General features: G+C 47.0%; 1 protein-coding gene across 3 annotated transcripts in view; it reads left to right on the forward strand.

The window, feature by feature from the left end:
• ITK (IL2 inducible T cell kinase) overlaps window positions 1-17,821 on the forward strand; it is a 296,941-nt gene that overhangs the window by 62,751 nt on the left and 216,369 nt on the right. For all 3 annotated transcript variants that reach the window (XM_069199642.1, XM_069199643.1, XM_069199641.1), the window contains one exon: window positions 12,363-12,444. In XM_069199642.1, coding sequence (XP_069055743.1) covers window positions 12,363-12,444 — 82 coding nt within the window. The remainder of the gene's footprint in view (window positions 1-12,362; window positions 12,445-17,821) is intronic.

Consider the following 17,821-nt stretch of genomic DNA (forward strand, 5'->3'; position numbering starts at 1 on the left):
CAGCTTCCACTTCTAAGGGCCAATGGAATGGATTTGGCACCACTTAGCAAGTCAGGACTCTCAGCAGAAAAGCTTAAGCACTGGCAGATGAAGACTTTGATGTCCCTGGGAGTTCACAACAGGAGGCAAGCTCATTTCAAGCCCATTGAGAAACTTCACAAGCAGGATATACAGGAAAGTCCAGTCCTAGTCCTCTACAAAGCAGAAGAAGCAACTGCAGGCCAACCCAGCAAAGCACACACAGCAAAGGGCCAGTAGTTCTCCTCACAAGTCTTCAGCTCTTCTCCTTGGCAGAGTCTCCTCTTGAACCAAAAGTGTTCTAAAGTTGTGGGGTCAGTCCAATTCTTATACTCATTTCTGCCTTTGAAGTAGACAAACTGACACTTTAGCCCAGGAAGACCCATACCTCAGCTTCTTTTGTGTGACTACAGTGAATTCATAAACAGTCCAACTGTCAGTCTGACCCAGATGTGTATTCCACTGCCAGGCAGAGGCATAGCATGGTTAAGCAAGAAAATGCCCACTTTCTAAAAGTTGCATTTTCAAACTTACATTTTAAAAAACATCTTCACCAAAAGATGTATTTTAAAATTGTGAGTACATAAACACAACTATGAAGCACTTGGGTACAACCAGCACTATTGCTGCCACAGGCCAGCAACCTTTGGCTCACTACACAGGAGACCATTCTCCCAGTATATCCAATGTGATCCAGACTCCTGGCCAGCTGCTTGGTCGGAAACCTGCCACCACAGACCCTCAAGAGAAGAGCAAGGCTTCTGCGCCTTGCAGAGCTCCTCCCTGGTGAGACCCCCTTCTTGCTGCCAATGGATCAGCTCAGGCACATCCCCCAGTTCGACCACCTGCTCCTCTGTAGGTTCTGGGGTGTCCCCTTCAGGTTCTGCCTCCTCCCAGACAGTGGGTGCTTCTGGGCATGTTTTCCCACACCCTCTGCTTCTCCTCTTCCTGGCAGGCACCTGGGCCACCCTTTCAGGCTCCAGGTCCTCCTGATCCCCCTTACTTGTTGCTATAGACCGAGTGGTCACGCATGCCCACTCAGACAGACCCACCATCTCCAAGTGTGACCTGCGTTCCACCTCACACCAAGGATAATCCTCCAGGTCGTTACCTAGCAGACAATCAACAGGCATGGTTGGACTCACAGCTTCCCTCAAGGAACCTGAGACCCCCCTCCCCGTTCAAAGGAAATCTGTGTCACCTTGTACTGGCCTTCAGAGCTGTCCACAGCAGCTACTTGGTAAAACACATTAGGGACTACCTGCTCTTCAGATACCAGGTGACACCTGACAGTAGTCACACTGGCTCCTGTGTCTCTCAGAGCCTCCACCATCTGTCCATTGATGTCAACCACTGCCTTTTCTTCTTTGTGTTCTCAGGCGCGAGGGTCCTCTGGACCATCTCAGTGTCCCTAGTGAGACAAGGGTCATCTCAGCTGGCTCCTATCCTTCTCCTGAAACCAACTCCTCCCCAAGCGCTAAACTGGCCAATTCCCTTGACTATGCACTAGGAGGTGCCAATGTCCACTTGGGACACTTAGGATCCCCCTTATGTGACCCTCCTGATCACATGCATAACATTTGTGAGGACCCTTCTCTGCAGGCTTTCCTGTGGAGTTCCAAGGCTTCTTCTCACCTGGGGGATGGGAATCCTTAGCGTGGGAACTAGGTTGGGGTCCTTTAGAGAACTCCCCCTGTTTACCTTTGCTCCCCACTTCTTCTGATTGGGACCCTACCTCCTTTGATGGAGTCTCCCCACTAACTCTTGTGGACCCTGGTATTCTCCCAGCGGTCCTGGTATCAGCCAGCTTGCTGTCAGTCAGATGCTGCTGCAGCTCTGGAAAACAAAGATTATACAGTTGCTCCCATTCAACCAAATTGTACAGCCCCTCATAATCTGTTACCTTGCTGCCCTTCACCCAACCATCCAGTGCTCTGCAAAAAGAATCAACACATGCTAGCCAATTTTGTGAATCCACCTTCTTGTAGGACCTACATTTTCCTTGTACTGCTCTGGGGTGAGACTCTACCTGGTGAGTAGGGTGTCCTTCATGGTGAAGTAGGTGAATCCCTGGGGATCCTGTAGGGCTGTCAAGGTGTTCCTACCTTCTACCTCAAAGTGCTTCCATGGATCTGCTCCCAGTGTACCTCAGGGACCCCGTTTGTGTGGAGAGCTGACTCATATCCCTTGAACCAAAAGTGTATATCATCCTCCCTCTTATAATCCTTTAGGAATGTGCACTCTCCTCTCAGACTGTACTGAAAGTATGCTGCCGCTATTTTTGCTGGGTTCGTCCTGCTTGGCTTTGAGGTCCAGCTCCTTAATACTTAATTTGTGAGCCAAAAATGAATTATTTTCCTCCATAGCAAGGGTCCTTGCCCTCTCTTGTTGCTCCATTTCAAACTTTTTGCTTTCTGCTTCCAACCTGAGCTTCTCAAGCTCCAAATGATGTCTCCTCTCTGCTTGTCTGCTCTCAGCTTCTCTGGGGTCATCCCCTTGGAAGAAACACTACTACCTGCCCTGAAGTATGCCCTCCCCCAGGCAGATCCTGGTTATCCACTGTATAACCATGTATGCTTTGCTTCTCTCCTTCCACAACAACATTCTCCTCCTCTGTGAGCCCATCAGCCTCCGTTGCTGCCATCCAGGGGCTCAGCGCCTTTTGCACTTCCTCCTTCCTATTGAGGCCTTTAACAGGACAATTGAACTCCTTACAGAACGTTTTGAGATGGGGTACTGTGTAGGTTTCCAACCTATCCTGATCAAACACTATTTCTGCAGCTCCAACTGATGGCTCATCAGACTGAGACATGTTTATGGATAAGATTCAAAAAGTTGAAAAGTTCCGGGAAGGCAAAGAAAAGCCAAAAGGAAAAAGTGGTATGTGTTCACATAATAGTCTGCACTGAGACAGTAGTGTGCACCAATCACTGTATGTCAGGTACAAATACAAGTCCTATCATCACTGCTGATCACCAGTGTTAGAAATGGGGTCTTTAGTTGGCAGTCAGTTGACACCCTGTCCTAGTAGGGAGCCTTACTCTAGTTAGGGTAAGGAAGTCACACACCTAAGATAACCCCTGCTCATCCCATTGGTAGCTTGGCCCAAGCAGACAGGCTTATCTCAGAGGCAATGTGCAAAGTATTTGTACACACATACACACAGTAACACAGTACTCCACACCAATTTGGAAAAATAGCCAATATTTATCTAAGTGAAACAAGACCAAGATGACAAAAATTGAACATACACAAGAAAATATATAAATTTGTAAAGTTAAAAGAGTATTAATCCATAGGAATCAATGGATGCATTGTCTTAGCACAAAGGTCCTGGTATGCATCAAGAATAAAGCCGCAAGAGAGGTGATACATCAGAAAAGCAAGCAATGCGTTGATTCCTTACTCGCAAGTGAGGCAGTGCATCAACTCTTTCCCCGCTGGGTGGGTGATGCGTCAATTCTTTCCCCCACAGGAGAACGATGCAACGATTTCCGGAAACGCAGCCTCAGGCCCTTGCTGCGATGTTGAAGGTTTGACGCCCAGGGTGGAAGCGTGGTAAACTTCTGACGCACTATGTGAATGGTCTGCGGTGAGAACAGGCACTGCTTCGAAATTTCAGATGTAGGACAGGCGCTGCATCGATTTTCCTGATGCGCACACAGCGGAAAGTGGATTTTCCTCTGCAGGTTAAAAGCTTGCACTTCTAAGGGCCCAGGGACTGGATTTGGCACCACTTAGCAAGCCAGGAGTCTCAGCAGAAGAGCCCAGGCACTGGCCGATGAAGTCTTTGATGTCCCTGAGACTTCACAACAGGAGGCAAGCTAGGTTCAAGCCCTTTAAGAAACTTCACAAGCAGGATACACAGCAAAGTCCAGCCTTTGTCCTCTCCAAAGCGGAAGAAGCAACTTCAGGCCAACCCAGCAAAGCACACACAACAAAGGGGCAGTACTCCTCCTCACAGCCCTTCAGCTCTTCTCCTGGGCAGTGTCTCCTCTTGAACCAGAAGTGTCTAAAGTTTCAGGGTCAGCAGTCCAATACTTATACTCATTTCTGCCTTTGAAGTAGGCAAACTTCAAAGGAAAGCCTTTGTAGTGCACAAGACCCTGCCTCTTCCTGTCCTGCCCTGCCCCAGACACACTCTAGAGGGCTGGAGACTGTATTGTGGGAGGACAGGCACAGCCCTGTTCAAGTGTCAGCTCCTCCTGCCACTTTAGCCTGGGAAGACCCATCAGGATATGCAGAACACACCTCAGTTCGCTCCCTTTGTGTGACTGTCTAGAGAGAAGTCACAAACAGTCCAACTGTCAGTCTAGCCCAGACATGTATTCCACAGCCAGGCAGAGGCACAGAATGGTTAAGCTAGAAAATTCCCACTTTCTAAAAGTGGCATCTTCAAACTTACAATTTAAAAACCAACTTCACCAAAAGGTGTATTTTTAAATTGTGAGTTCAGAAACACCAGACCCCATATCTCTATCTGCTCCCAATAGGAAATTACACTTAAAAGATATTTCAAGGCAATCCCCATGTTAACTTATGGGAAGGATAGGCCTTGCAATAGTGAAACCCCTAATTTAGCAATATTTCACTATTAGGACATGTAAAACATACCAGTAATATCCTACCTTTTCAATACACTGCCCTGCCCATGGGGCTGCCTTGGGTCTACCTAAGTGGTGACTTACATGTAATAAAAGAGAAGGTTTGGGCCTGACAAGAGGGTACCCTTGCCAGGTCGACATGTCAGTTTAAAACTGCAGACACTGCAATGGCAGGTCTGAGACATGTTTACAGGGCTACTCATGTGGGTGGCACAATCAGTGCTGCAGGCCTACTAGTAGCATTTGATTTACAGACCATAGGCACACTTAGTGCAATATACTAGGGATTTACTCGTAAATCAAATATGCCAATCATGGATAGCCAATCAGAATCACAATTTACACAGGGAGCACTTGCACTTTTGCACTGATCAGCAGTGGTAAAGTGCCCAGAACACCAAAACCAGCAAAATGAAATCCAACACACAGTCAAAAATACAGGAGGCAAAGGCAGAAAAACAGGGGAAACCACACCAAGGATGCCAGATCTTCATGCCATGTCAATGTTTACCTCAGAGAAGTGTGCATGTGCATGTTGGACTGGCCACATGTGAAGAAAAATGTCAGTCCAAGGAATATTAATATGCCAAATCACCAAATAATTCAAACACTATCCAAAACGTACATTAAAAATAAATGGTTGTTTGATACCTTTCATTATCAACATTGTTGCATCGATAAAAATAATACATGAGAAGAAATACAATAAACTACCTCCACTATGCGTCTTACGCCATCGAAAAGCAAGGTATATACAAGGGCTGCATTGATGCCCATACAAAGTCAAGGTTCAATTGTAGTGACAATGAAACACAAGAAAACAAAGGTGCAAGCACCCATCCATGTTTCAAGGTACAGCATCAAATGCCTGTCTACTCAGCACAGGCGTTGATATGGGACTTATTTAAGTGAATTACAACATGAATGCTCATCACGAAATAGTAAGCCAATTCCCTTTGTTATTTCATGGATTAGGAAAGCTTAAGCTGATGAAAGTAAAGCTGCGTATTAATGAGGATGTCTGTCCTGTTGCTCAGAGACATAGACAGATTGCTTTTTATTTACAAGGAGCTGTTGAAAAATAACTTGAATCATTACTGAAGCATGACATTATTCTGACAGTGTTCTACTGGTCCAATGCCATGGGTTTATCCCATAGTGGTAGTATTAAAAAAGGATAGTGAAGGAGCTGTACGCATATGTTGACATGTTTCAGGCAAACAAGGCAATCGAACGAGAACGACATCCAGGTCCACACATTGCAGACATGAAAATGCAATTGAATGGTGCAAAGGTCTTCTCTCACCTTGATTTAAATAAAGGTTTTAATCAATTGGAACTCAAAAAAAATTGCAGGTACATTACAGTTTTTTCTACACATGTTGGCCTGTTTCGATACAAAAGGCTTAGGCCCTCATTACGACCCTGGTGGACAGCGGTATTGTGGAGAAAAATATTGCCAACAGGCTGGCGGTACCTTTCCCAAAAATATGACATTGACGGTTTGTCTCAAGCCAAACTGCCAATGTACCACTCAGCCAGCCAGGGCAGGAACAGCCGCCGGGCTGGAGACTACAGTCTCCAGCCAGGCAGCCTTCACAGTCCCACCCACGGGATTATGACCCCACCTACCGCCATGGATTTCGTGGCTTCCGTACCGCCACGAAAACCATGGTGGTAGGCACTATCAGTGACAGGGAATTCCTTCCCTGTCACTATTAGGGGTCGTTCCCGCCCACCTCCCCCTCCCCAGTGTCCTCCCCCACTCTCCCCCTCACCCTCCCGGCCCCCCAACACACACGCACTTGCACGCACGATCATACACACGCATACACACACTCATACCCACATTCATCCATGCATGCATACATCCATTCACACACACATCCACACAGACTTACATTCATACAAGCACCCACGCATTCGCACAACACACAATACACGCCCACTCACATCTACACATGCACACACATACCAGATGCAACGCACACCCACATTCACGCACCCACAAACATACACACACACACCCACACACGCACACACCACCCCCTCCCCTGTCAGAGCACCCAAATTACCTGATTTCAGGGGGTCCTCTGGCAGGAGACGGGACGGGGTGCCCCTGCTAGCAGCAGCGTTCGCCAACAGAACACCGGCAGGCCATATCATGGGTCATAATACGGTCTGCGGCGGTCTACTGGCGTGGCGCTCCTGTTGGCAGCAGCGTCACCTTACCGCCGTCTGCTGCCATGGCTGTCGCCAGAATTCTGCCATCCTTCTGGCTGAATTCTGGCTACGGTCATAATAAGGCGGTTGGCTGGTAGCCACGGCGACGGTGTTTTGGCGGCCGTTGCCGTGGTGGTTTTTACCGCCAATGTCATAATGAGGGCCTTAGGTTTGGTGTGTCGTCACCTGCCAAACATTTCCAAGACATCTTTTGACGTATCATATGACCTGTTGTGAATGCGTTCACTTATAGCGTTGACATATTAGTTTTTGGAGCTACACAGACGGAGCATGATAGAGCGGTCACACAAGTATGTTGTTTACTTACTGATGCAGATTTGACTTTGAATGCAGACAAATGTGAGTTCCATAAGACAAAGCTAAAATTCTTTGGCCATATATTTTCTGATGAAAGTACAACCAGTGTCCAATGCTGATCCCCCACAAGATCTTTCTCTGTTACGTTGATTTCTTGGCATGGACAGTTTTTGTTCACAATACATTCAAACTTTACCTCTGTAAGTGCTCCATTACGAGAGTTGACGAAGAAAAATGTTTCATTTCAAGGGTCATGAGAATGTGAGAAATGTTTCAAGAGAATCAAACAAGCCATTGAAAATGCTGCTGAAATGGCATACTTCAGTCCAAAACTTCATACATAGGTTGTTGTTGACGCTAGCCCAGTCGGGTTAGTTGCTATCCTTAAACAACTCAGTGGACACCCAAACGCTCGAAGACATATCATGGCATATGCTGGTAGAAGTTTGTCCCAAACAAAATGTGATTACTCACAACCTGAGTAAGAAAGTTTAGCCATGGTACGGGCTTGCAAACATTTCCATGTATTTCTGTACAGAAAGCCTTTTATGCTGATAACTGATCAGCAAGCTTTACTGACTATCTTTGGCAATCCAGAAGCCAAGATACCTCCTCGCATTGAACAATGGGGACTACAATTGCAAGAGGACAATTATACCATTGTGGATCATCCAGGGAAGGATCAAATCCCTGCTGACTTCTTTTCCAGAGTGCCTACACAGAGGTCATGGTTCTCCATCCAAGATGGCTGAAGTCTATATTAAATTTAATTGTAAAATCAAATACGCCAGCTGCTATCTCGTTAGCCCAGATTATCATTGCCACGAGCCATGATAGTGGCATGCTGAAGTTAAAAGGCATAATTACACATCAGTCATGCAACCGACACACTCAATCTCTCACCAATGACTGTGAATATCAAAAATATAGAAATGTCAAAGATGAACTGTCCATAAGTCAGGAGGGAGTTATACTGTAAGGGTCAAGAATCTTGATTCCATGATTCCGGTGAGTCTGTGACAGAAAATAATTGAAATGTCTCACGAAGGCTACAGAAAGAGCTTCCCGAGATTGAGTTTGGTTTTTGTATTTAGATGAGATGGTTGATAAAGAACTGAAGGCCTTTAATCTATGCAACTTCCTTTCTACAAATGTTACTCAACATACTCTGAACATGACAGAACTCCCTAATCATGCATGGGAGAGAATAGCCATCAACTTTCTTGGTCCACTCAATAATGGACATCATCTGATGGTGATTGTGGACGAATACTCACACTTTTCATTAGTCTAAGATCTTTCATCCACAACTCACAAACAAGTAATTGAGAGACTAGATGGCATCTTTGCGACATGGGGTGTTCCAGCCATTTTGAAGTCTGATAATGGCCCGCCTTTTAACAGTCGACAATTCAAAGAATTCCTGGAGCATCTGAATATAAAGCATCAAAAAAGTACACCTTTAAGGCCACAGGCCAACTGGCTTGTTGAGAATTTTATGAGCATGCCAAAGTAAGCAGTACAGTGTGCAACTCTTGAGAAGCTCAGTTTGAAAATGTTATTAAATTCTACCCTACCAGCTTATCGTTTAACACCTCACTCGAACACAGGCAAAAGTCCTGCAACTCTGATGTTCGGGAAAACAATGACAACCAAGTTACATCAATGGACCAACAAGAGAGAAAAAAGTGAGAACATGATTCATAGAAGAGACTTGGTTAACAAGCAGAAAAAAAAGCCTATGCGGACAAGAGGTGACATGCAAAGAATATCACTTTAAAGAGAGGCGATTTAGTGATCACCCTACAGATGTAAAGAAGAAAATCTGATGCTCCATATGATGCTGAAACTTTCTACGTTGTGTATACCAAGGGATACACAGTGACTGCCCAACCCCCTGGGAAATCTCTTACCAGAGACTCTTCTCACTTTAGGCCTTTGATTCATCAATCAAATTGAGATGGTGAAGGAAAGACTGAACCTGAGAACTCAGTGATTGCTGTTACCTCTTCACTGTCTTAAAAAACTCTCTGACACTGAAGATGACAGCTCCCAGCTTCCAGTAACCAGGTTAGCTCCATTAATTAAAGCACCAAGGTTGACTTAATAGATGTAGTTGTACATGCCTAAATATATATATACATACAAATTTTGTAAATAATTGTAAAAACTTTTTAACAGAGGTGGAGATGTAGTGACTTGTGAGTTTTATGATGAAATTCTTTTGGCTCCAAACGGACTCCGTAGAAGTGTGACATAGTTGTTAGAGTAGAATGCAATGAAATCTTGGTTTAGAATGTTGATTGCACAGCTACACACCGAAGAATGAAGACATGTAATATTCAGCTCTGTGTGTCACATAGTTATTTGCGGGTACCCAGGCTGGGGAGGACTCCACAGTACGTATATTCTTTGCCCTGCCAGAAACCTTTTCTACAATACTAAAAACTTGTCTGGAACATAATGAACACAAGTCATAAACTTTCACCTGTACAGAGTTACTCTTCCATATAAAGATTTATAGTGTGTTCAATATCTCATCATATGAATGATGTATTAGGAGCACACCCGTTTTGAAAACACACCAATTAGCTGGATGCAGGCTGTAAAAAAATAGATTAAAAAGTAGCATGATAGTTACCCCTCACTATGTAAACTGTAAAACAAACTAATACACTCTTTGGATGATGTCATCAATGATGTAATTTGAGATGTCATCAGTGATATCATAAATGATGTCATAGAACATGTCATGAGTGATGTACTATGTGACATCATAAGGCGTGCATGGCGGGGTTGCAAGTTATACTTAGCTCTTCTGACTATAACTTATGAATTTCTGTTTTTTTTTAGTTCAATACGTTAATGCTGTCACAGAAGAATTCACCTAACTATAACAGTACTTTAACCTCTGTTTATTCAGTGAATGTCTAAAGTTTCTTTTAACAAAACTAGATGTATTTCTCACACCTAACTATAACATTACTTTACCCTTTGTTTTTTCAGTGTGTGAATCTATATGTGTATATATATATATATATATATATATATATATATATATATACAGACACCAGGGACTCGTTTTTAAGAGCCATGATTAATTACCATGTGAACCTTTGATCAAGCATTAACAGAGGTAACAATATATTGTAACAATCTTGAACATATGTCGCCAAGATACAAATGGTTAATGGCCGCAGACCTCACTTGGTGCAGGAATTTTTGTTGGCTTCTTGTTTACTACATGATGCTTACTTTAAAAGACTTGTTGATTCGGTTGATTTTTCGCTCTAAGCCTGCAGATGTCACCTCAAAGAGAAAATAATTTTGTCTGCAAATAGAAGTGATGGCATGGATTTTCCCTCAGGTATAGGAAATATTTCAGTTTATTCCACTGCCTCCCCTAACCCACTTATGTATATGTTGAAAGAAAAGACAAGCTCATGCCCCAGCTGACACCTTAATTCCTATCTATGGGCTGGATTAGCCCATTGCTGCTCCTGCTTTTTAACCCATGACCAAGCATCCTTTGAGAGCAGTCTGTTCTGACTCAAGTCATGAACGTCAGTTCACCATAATGCCAGGAGTAGTGGAAGTGACATTGTATACCATTTAACCTTTTCATTAATTCACACATGCATGCATGCCTTCACATACACACATTCACACACTCTCTCACTTAAACACACACTAACCTGCAAGCATGCACACAACATATATCTAAAAGCATTGTTTTACTTACCTTAACTGCTAGGGAGTGTCATATTCCAGCTAATTGTAATCCATTCTTTACTACAGTAACAATGAAGTATAAAAAAGTGTTCACTATTACTGTAATAAAAAGATGACAGACAACAAGGAAAGTGGAGCCACAGCCGATGTCCATAAGGACGAGCTTCCATTCCATTTCTGCCACTGATTTTGCCACCTTTGAGGCCAGGGGTCACATAGGCAGTGCCAGGGGGCGCAAGGGTCAAGCCAGGGGTTGCAGCTGCGACCGCTGACAACTCCTAAATGATATCCATGATACAGTTAGCAGCCAGAGAGTATTGGAGGCAGCACATTCTGGGTGTCTGAGACGAGGCCCTAGCCAGGCAGAACCTACCACTTCCGTCAGGGGTGGGTGATTACACTCACTGTATAACCTGCGCTCACCTGTGGGTAGCTTGGCACAGAGCAGTCAGGCTTATCACAGAGGCAATGTGTAAAGCATTGGCACAGCACGTCCACACAATAAGTAGACTGAGCATCACAAATGAGACTTCACACGAGGTGTACATAAATACAATTTCTATTCAAAACACATGAACTACCACCACATGAAAATCATGTAAATCTGGGCATAAATCACATTCAGAAAGTTCACAGTGTGAATAGGACGTCAGCAGTATGTACATGTGAGAAAAGCAATACTTTCCCTCCCCGCACCCATATCTGGTACTACTGCATTGGCATGCATGAGACTCACCCGAGAGATTACCCCAGTTCAATATAAAATAGTCCTAGGGTCTATCCCGGTTCTGAAACAATAGCAGCAGTGTATACATACAGAGAACTATAGCACTTATGAAATAGCTCTGTGGCCTCAGCCGCACCAGTAAACGTCAATGCCCACCGCTATTGTAAATAACGTGCACAGCATCACAGCCGCATGGTGAAATCAAGCCCAGACACCCGCTCCCACAGGTCTAACAGAGGGCAGCACCACTTTCAATCATTTTGCCCTGTAATCTTCCTTGATCACCCTCTTAAAAGCAGTGGAAAAGTCAATGTATACATAATACAGCAGTACCTCACCAGTGGAAATGGCTCGCCGAGTCACTATAATGTATTATTCACATCCTCACCCAAAATATGGTCTGCATCATGTACAAACGTTTTTTTCCATCTCCAACTCCATAAGGTGCTTCCTTAATACTTTGATGAATAATTTCACAGGGGGACATTACATGGCAGGTAGGGGATAATTTGGCAGGGAAGGAAATATAGGTTTGGAGTTCTCTTGATGTCTTATAGTTGTCTCCTAGGAATGGAGATCTTTTGGGTGCTGAGCCATTTGTGGTGGTTGGCAGTGGTGGCACCAGAGATCACCATCAACAATCAGAGTCTTGATTAGCATCTCTTTGTGGTGTGGTGTGGTTGGCAGAATGACCAGCATTGATCTCTGTCCACTGATGGGCTCTTTCTTCTCTTCCTCAGGTTGTTCATGATAACTATCTGCTGTACGTGTTTGCACCGGACAGAAACAGTCGTCAGCGGTGGGTTCTCACACTTAAAGAAGGTAAAAGGGTAGAATTTGTCACCTGTCCTTGTCTTGTGATGCATTTATTGCAGACAGTCTCAGCATTCAGAGGTACCTCTTCGTGCGGTCTTAACCACAAACCCTGCTAGAGTGCAAAGTGCATTGAAACAGCAAGTTGGACAAAGTCAGCCGGGAGTCTGCATCTCATTAGGGTGCAAGACTCTGGGTACCTTGGTAGAACACTATATGATCCCCAGTTCTAGAATAGAAGGGAGTGTTTTAAGCCATGATTCAGGTACCTTTGGCAGAGCTGGGCTGTTTTGGATCCCAATTCTGGATTGGCAAGTGGGGCGTCTGGTTGTCACAGGCAATCTTAATTGACATTTGTAGAAAACCCTTGGGGAACAATGGAATACCTTTGAGTGTTATTTACCACAAGACTATTGAAAATGGTAATAGTATATGCTCTATTAGGCCACCCATTGGCCTTAGTAAATGGGTGCACATAATCTAATTACCCTTCAAAGCCATTGCTGTTGGTCCATCCTAAGTAACATTAATGAGCTTGGCTGACTGGATGTATGAAGGTGGCAGTATTATATGGTATGACTAGGGAATCTTACCATGTAATTCTAGCACGTTACCTAGTAGTAGATCTCGGGTTCACACTAGCAAACCTTAGTTCAGTCCTGGTAGTGTGGCAAAGAGCAGTCAGGCTACTTAAAGTAACATTGTAAAGCATTTCACAATACCAGCATCGGCAATAAGTAAATGACACGACTCTAAAGAAATCCAACACCAATTTAGAAAAATACATCAGATTTTTATATAAATGTAGACTTCAGAACAAATGTTTAAGTTACATACAACCAGAGTTATGAATTTCAGAAGCTTTGGATAATAGGGTATTTTCACTGTTTTAATGGCTCCCATTGAAGTCAATGGAGGAAATTAAAGTGTGCACTTGGGCACTTGCAGGGTGAGTTCCCGGAACCCACTTGGACTTAAGGTTCTGCAGGGCCCTAGACCAAGAGTCAACAGTCAGTTTCTTATTACCTTGCCCAGGGAGTCGGGTGCAGAGGTGCTCTGGCTGTCCTTGGTGCTGATGGGCCCACAGCTGCTGCTGCATTTGCACCCCTTGGCAAACGGGTACTTGGGGGTGGACACACACTATACCCTTTGGATGTAGAGGTCTTTGGGGGCCAGGAATGAACAGTTGGAACTTAGCCACCATGTCTGGTGGCACCAGGTGCAGAGGTAGCTTCTGGCTGACAAACAAGATATATGGTTGCCCCAAAGCTGCTTTGCTGCTCCTCTCGAAGCCACTCTTTAAAATGCAGAACCACAGGAGAGGGGTCATTGCCAACATCGGTCTCTATGCAGGGGGGTCTGCTTTGGAGTCGGTGATGTCTGAGTTTCCAGATTGTTGACAGACATGCCTTGGTAGCTGTAAAAGTGGTCTGCTGGTACTTTGTCGGCTGGAGGTCGTCCGGTGGGGAGTAGAGGCTTGGAACTTGGCAGAGACCTCACTTCCACTCTTTGGATGCTAGACACCTAGGCCCTCATTATGACCCTGGCGTTGGTGATAAAGCGGTGGTAATACCGCCAACAGGCCGGCGGTAATAAATATGAAATTATGACCATGGCAGAAACCGCTCAGACAGACGGCCACTTTAACACACCGACCGCCACGGCGAAATCAACTGGCACCACGGTGGTAACCGCCTACAGCCAGGCGGAAGACAATGTTCCGCCCACTTAATTATGAGACACCAATCCACCACCTTTTCCAGGGTGGTACCAACGACATCAAAAGCCTGGTGGAAACAAATCAGAAGTCAAAGGACTCACCTGTGGAGACTCAGTGAAGAATCACACTGCCATGGAGCCCAAGTTGCATGTGTTCCCCATGATCTTCTACCTTCTGCTCCATTACGAACACCAACGCCGGCGAAGACGACCACCATGAGTACTGCCGTCTAGCACACAGGTAGGGGAGGAGGAAAAAGTGACACACACATGCAACACCTCCACCCCCAACTCCATACACATAACCAGATGCAGTAACATTACATATACACCCCGTACTCCTCAGGAATAATGCAAGGACAAAAGGAATTGATTAAAGTGAGTGTAATAAGATAAAATACTATAAATATGTGCATCAAAATCAACAAGTATATACATATTTACAAATGTTGGGACACTGCCCAGTGCTCAATGTCCGTGGGTCACAGGGTCACATCACATAGTCCAAGGCCCCACCTCACTCCTGCAACAACACGGAGAGAACACTGCAGGGGCATCAGGTCAAAAAGAGACAGGCATCTCAGGGGGACAGGGAATGGGGGGGCACCTCAGCCGGAAGATGGTACAACTCCACTGGTCCTTTCAGGGGCCAACATGCCCTGTGCTTGGTCTTGGGGAGTGCAAGGCCACAGTCTCTCAAGTGGGTGACTTGCCCACTGGCTCTGGAGGGGCCAACATGCCCTGTGCTTGGTCCTGGGGTGTGCAAGGCCACAGTCTCTCAAGTGGGTGATTTGCCCACTGCCTGGTCCTGGGAAGTGCAAGGCCACAGTCTCTCAAGTGGGTGATTTGCCCACTGCCTGGTCCTGGGGAGTGCAAGTGCAAGGCCACAGTCTCTCAAGTGGGTGATTTACCCACTGCTTGGTCCTGGAGAGTGCAAGGCCACAGTCTCTCAAGTGGGTGACTTCTTCCATCGGTATTCGAGGGGGCATTGTGCCCAGTGAGCTTCTTCCTGTGGAGGATGGGGTGAGTGGATGGCTTCTTCCACGGGTTCTGGAGGGGGCATTGTGCCCAGTGAGCTTCTTCCTGTGGAGGACGGGGTGAGTGGATAGCTTCTTCCACGGGTTCTGGAGGGGGCATTGTGCCCAGTGAGCATCTTCCTGTGGAGGACGGGGTGAGTGGATGGCTTCTTCCACTGGTTCTGGAGGGGGCATTGTGCCCAAGAGCTTATTCCTGTGGAAGATGGGGTGATGGATGGCTTCTTTCACTGGTATTGGAGGGGCATTGTGCCAAATGAGCTTCTTCCTGTGGAGGATGGTGTGAGTAACTGGCTTCTTCCACTGGTTCTGGAGGGGGCATTGTGCCCAGTGAGTTTCTTCCTGTGAAGGAGGGGGTGAGTGGTTGGCTTCTTCCACTGGTTCTGGAGGGGGCATTGAGCCCTGTGATGCAGATCTTGGGGAGTGCAAGGTCACAGTCTCACACCTGAGTGTCAGACCCACAGGATTTGCTGGGACCAGGCCGCACAACAGCCCTTGGAGGCAGGACTACACACTATCTGCTGTCAATGATGGCTGCTCAGTGGTGGTAGTGGTGGTGCTGCTGGTGGAGCTGGCAGTGGTGGGGGGAGGCACCAGCCCATCCCCTGCAGCCTCAGAAAGCTGCCCACTGGGGCTGCTGCAACTGGCAGTGGTGCTGGTGGCGGTGATGGTGGTGGTGCAGGTGGTGAAGCTGACAGTGGTGGGGGAGGCCCCAGCCCTTCCCCTGCAGCCTCGGACGGCTGCCCACTGGGGCTGCTGCTGGCAGTTGTGCTGGTGGCGTTGCTGGTGGCGATGCAGGTGGCGGTGCTGGTGGCAGTGCTGGCAGTGGTAGGGGGAGGCTCCAGCCCTTCCCCTGCAGCCTCAGACAGCTGTCCACTGGGGCTCCTGCTGCTAGCAGTGGTGCTGGTGGCGGTGCTGGCATTAGTAGGGGGAGGCTCCAGCCCTTCCCCTGCAGCCTCGGACGGCTGCCCACCGGGACTGCTGTTGCTGCAGTGGTGCTGGTGGCGGTGCAGGTGGCGCTGCTGGTGGCGGGGCAGGTGGCGGTGCTGGTGGTGGTGCTGGCAGTGGTGTTGGGAGGCTCCAGCCCTTCCCCTACAGTATCGGACGGCTGAACCACCATGGTTGGTGGTGGAGGCTCCAACGGAGTCTCGGCACCAGGCCTCTTGTCCTTTCTGCCTGCTGGTGCAGGCCCCTTGCCCTTCCTTTCAGCAGCCGGGGATTGCTCCTTACCCTTCCGTTTAGCTGCTTGGGGTGCCTCCTTGCCCTTCCGTTTAGCAGCTGGGGGTGCCTCCTTCCCCTTCCTTTCATCAGCCGGGGGTGCATCCTTCCCCTTCCTTTTAGCAGCTGGGGGTGCCTCATTGCCCTTCCTTGCAACACTTGGCACAGACACCCTTTCAGTGTGGCTGCCTGGTGCCCGGTATCCTCTCCCACATGGAGTAGCTGTGGACACTACTGTGCCCTTGGACTGGGTGGCTGAGGTGCTTGCCTGCGATTTGACCGCCCTGGCCTGACGTAAGGGATGGGGTGGGGGAGGGGGAGGGAAGAGGTCAATGGTCGAGAGGAAAAGCTTCTTAGGGACATTGGGTCGGGAAGAGGGAGATGGTTTGGGAGTGAAGGAAGAGGGAGTGGTGGTAGGAGGTGTCTGCCTGCTGTGTTTGGGTGCAAGGGCTGGATGCTGTTATGAGGTGGATAGCTGTTGGGTGTCTTAGTGCTTGCGTTTGTGTACTTTAGGAGGCGGGGGCACAGACACAGTCAGAGAAAACACATGGGAAGTGTGCATGGATGTGGGGGTGTTGACTACCAGTGAAGGGCGTGTTGTGGTAGGTGTGCTGGTGATGGAGGTAGTGGATGAGGATGTAGTGCATGCAGGTGTGAGTGGAGACACAACTGGGGGGAGGTGGACGATGAGGAGGAGGGGGACACAGTGGAGGCAGTGGATGTTGGTGTGTCTGCATATTAATCTGAGTATATGTTTGAATATGACCATCTGCTCACCATTTTTCACCCTAGAGTTCAAGCGCTGAGGATGAATAGGAGATGGAGACATACCCCAGTGTACAGACCCCTGGTGGACCTGACGACAATGGAGGACAGGCACATTATCCTAACCTACAGACTCGATAGGGCCACAATCCAAGAGCTGTGTGCCCAATTGGAGCCAGACAAGATTTCAGCTATCCGCCACCCGACAGGTATTCCCACTCTAGTGCAGGTCTTGTCAGTGCTCCATTTCTTGGCAAGTGGTTCCTTCCAAGCGACAGTGACCATGGCATCAGGGATGTCACAGCCAATGTTCTCAAACATGCTGACCAGAGTGTTGTCTGCCCTGATGAAACACATGCGCAGCTACATCGTATTCCCCCAGGTGGAGGATTTGGCCACAGTGAAGGTTGACTTCTATGCAATGGGACATATCCCCAACATCATTGGTGCTATTGATGGTACACATATTGCCTTTGTCCCACCCCAGAGAAATGAACAGGTGTTCAGAAATTTAAAGAGCTTTCACTCTCTGAATGCGCAGATAGTGTGCCTGGCGGACCAGTACATCTCCCATGTCAATGCAAAGCATCCTTACTCTGTCCATGATGCCTTTATCTTAAGGAATAGCAGCATCCCATATGTGATGCCTC

The sequence above is a fragment of the Pleurodeles waltl genome, chromosome 7 (assembly GCF_031143425.1).
Source record: "Pleurodeles waltl isolate 20211129_DDA chromosome 7, aPleWal1.hap1.20221129, whole genome shotgun sequence".
Classification (NCBI taxonomy): Eukaryota; Metazoa; Chordata; class Amphibia; order Caudata; family Salamandridae; genus Pleurodeles; species Pleurodeles waltl.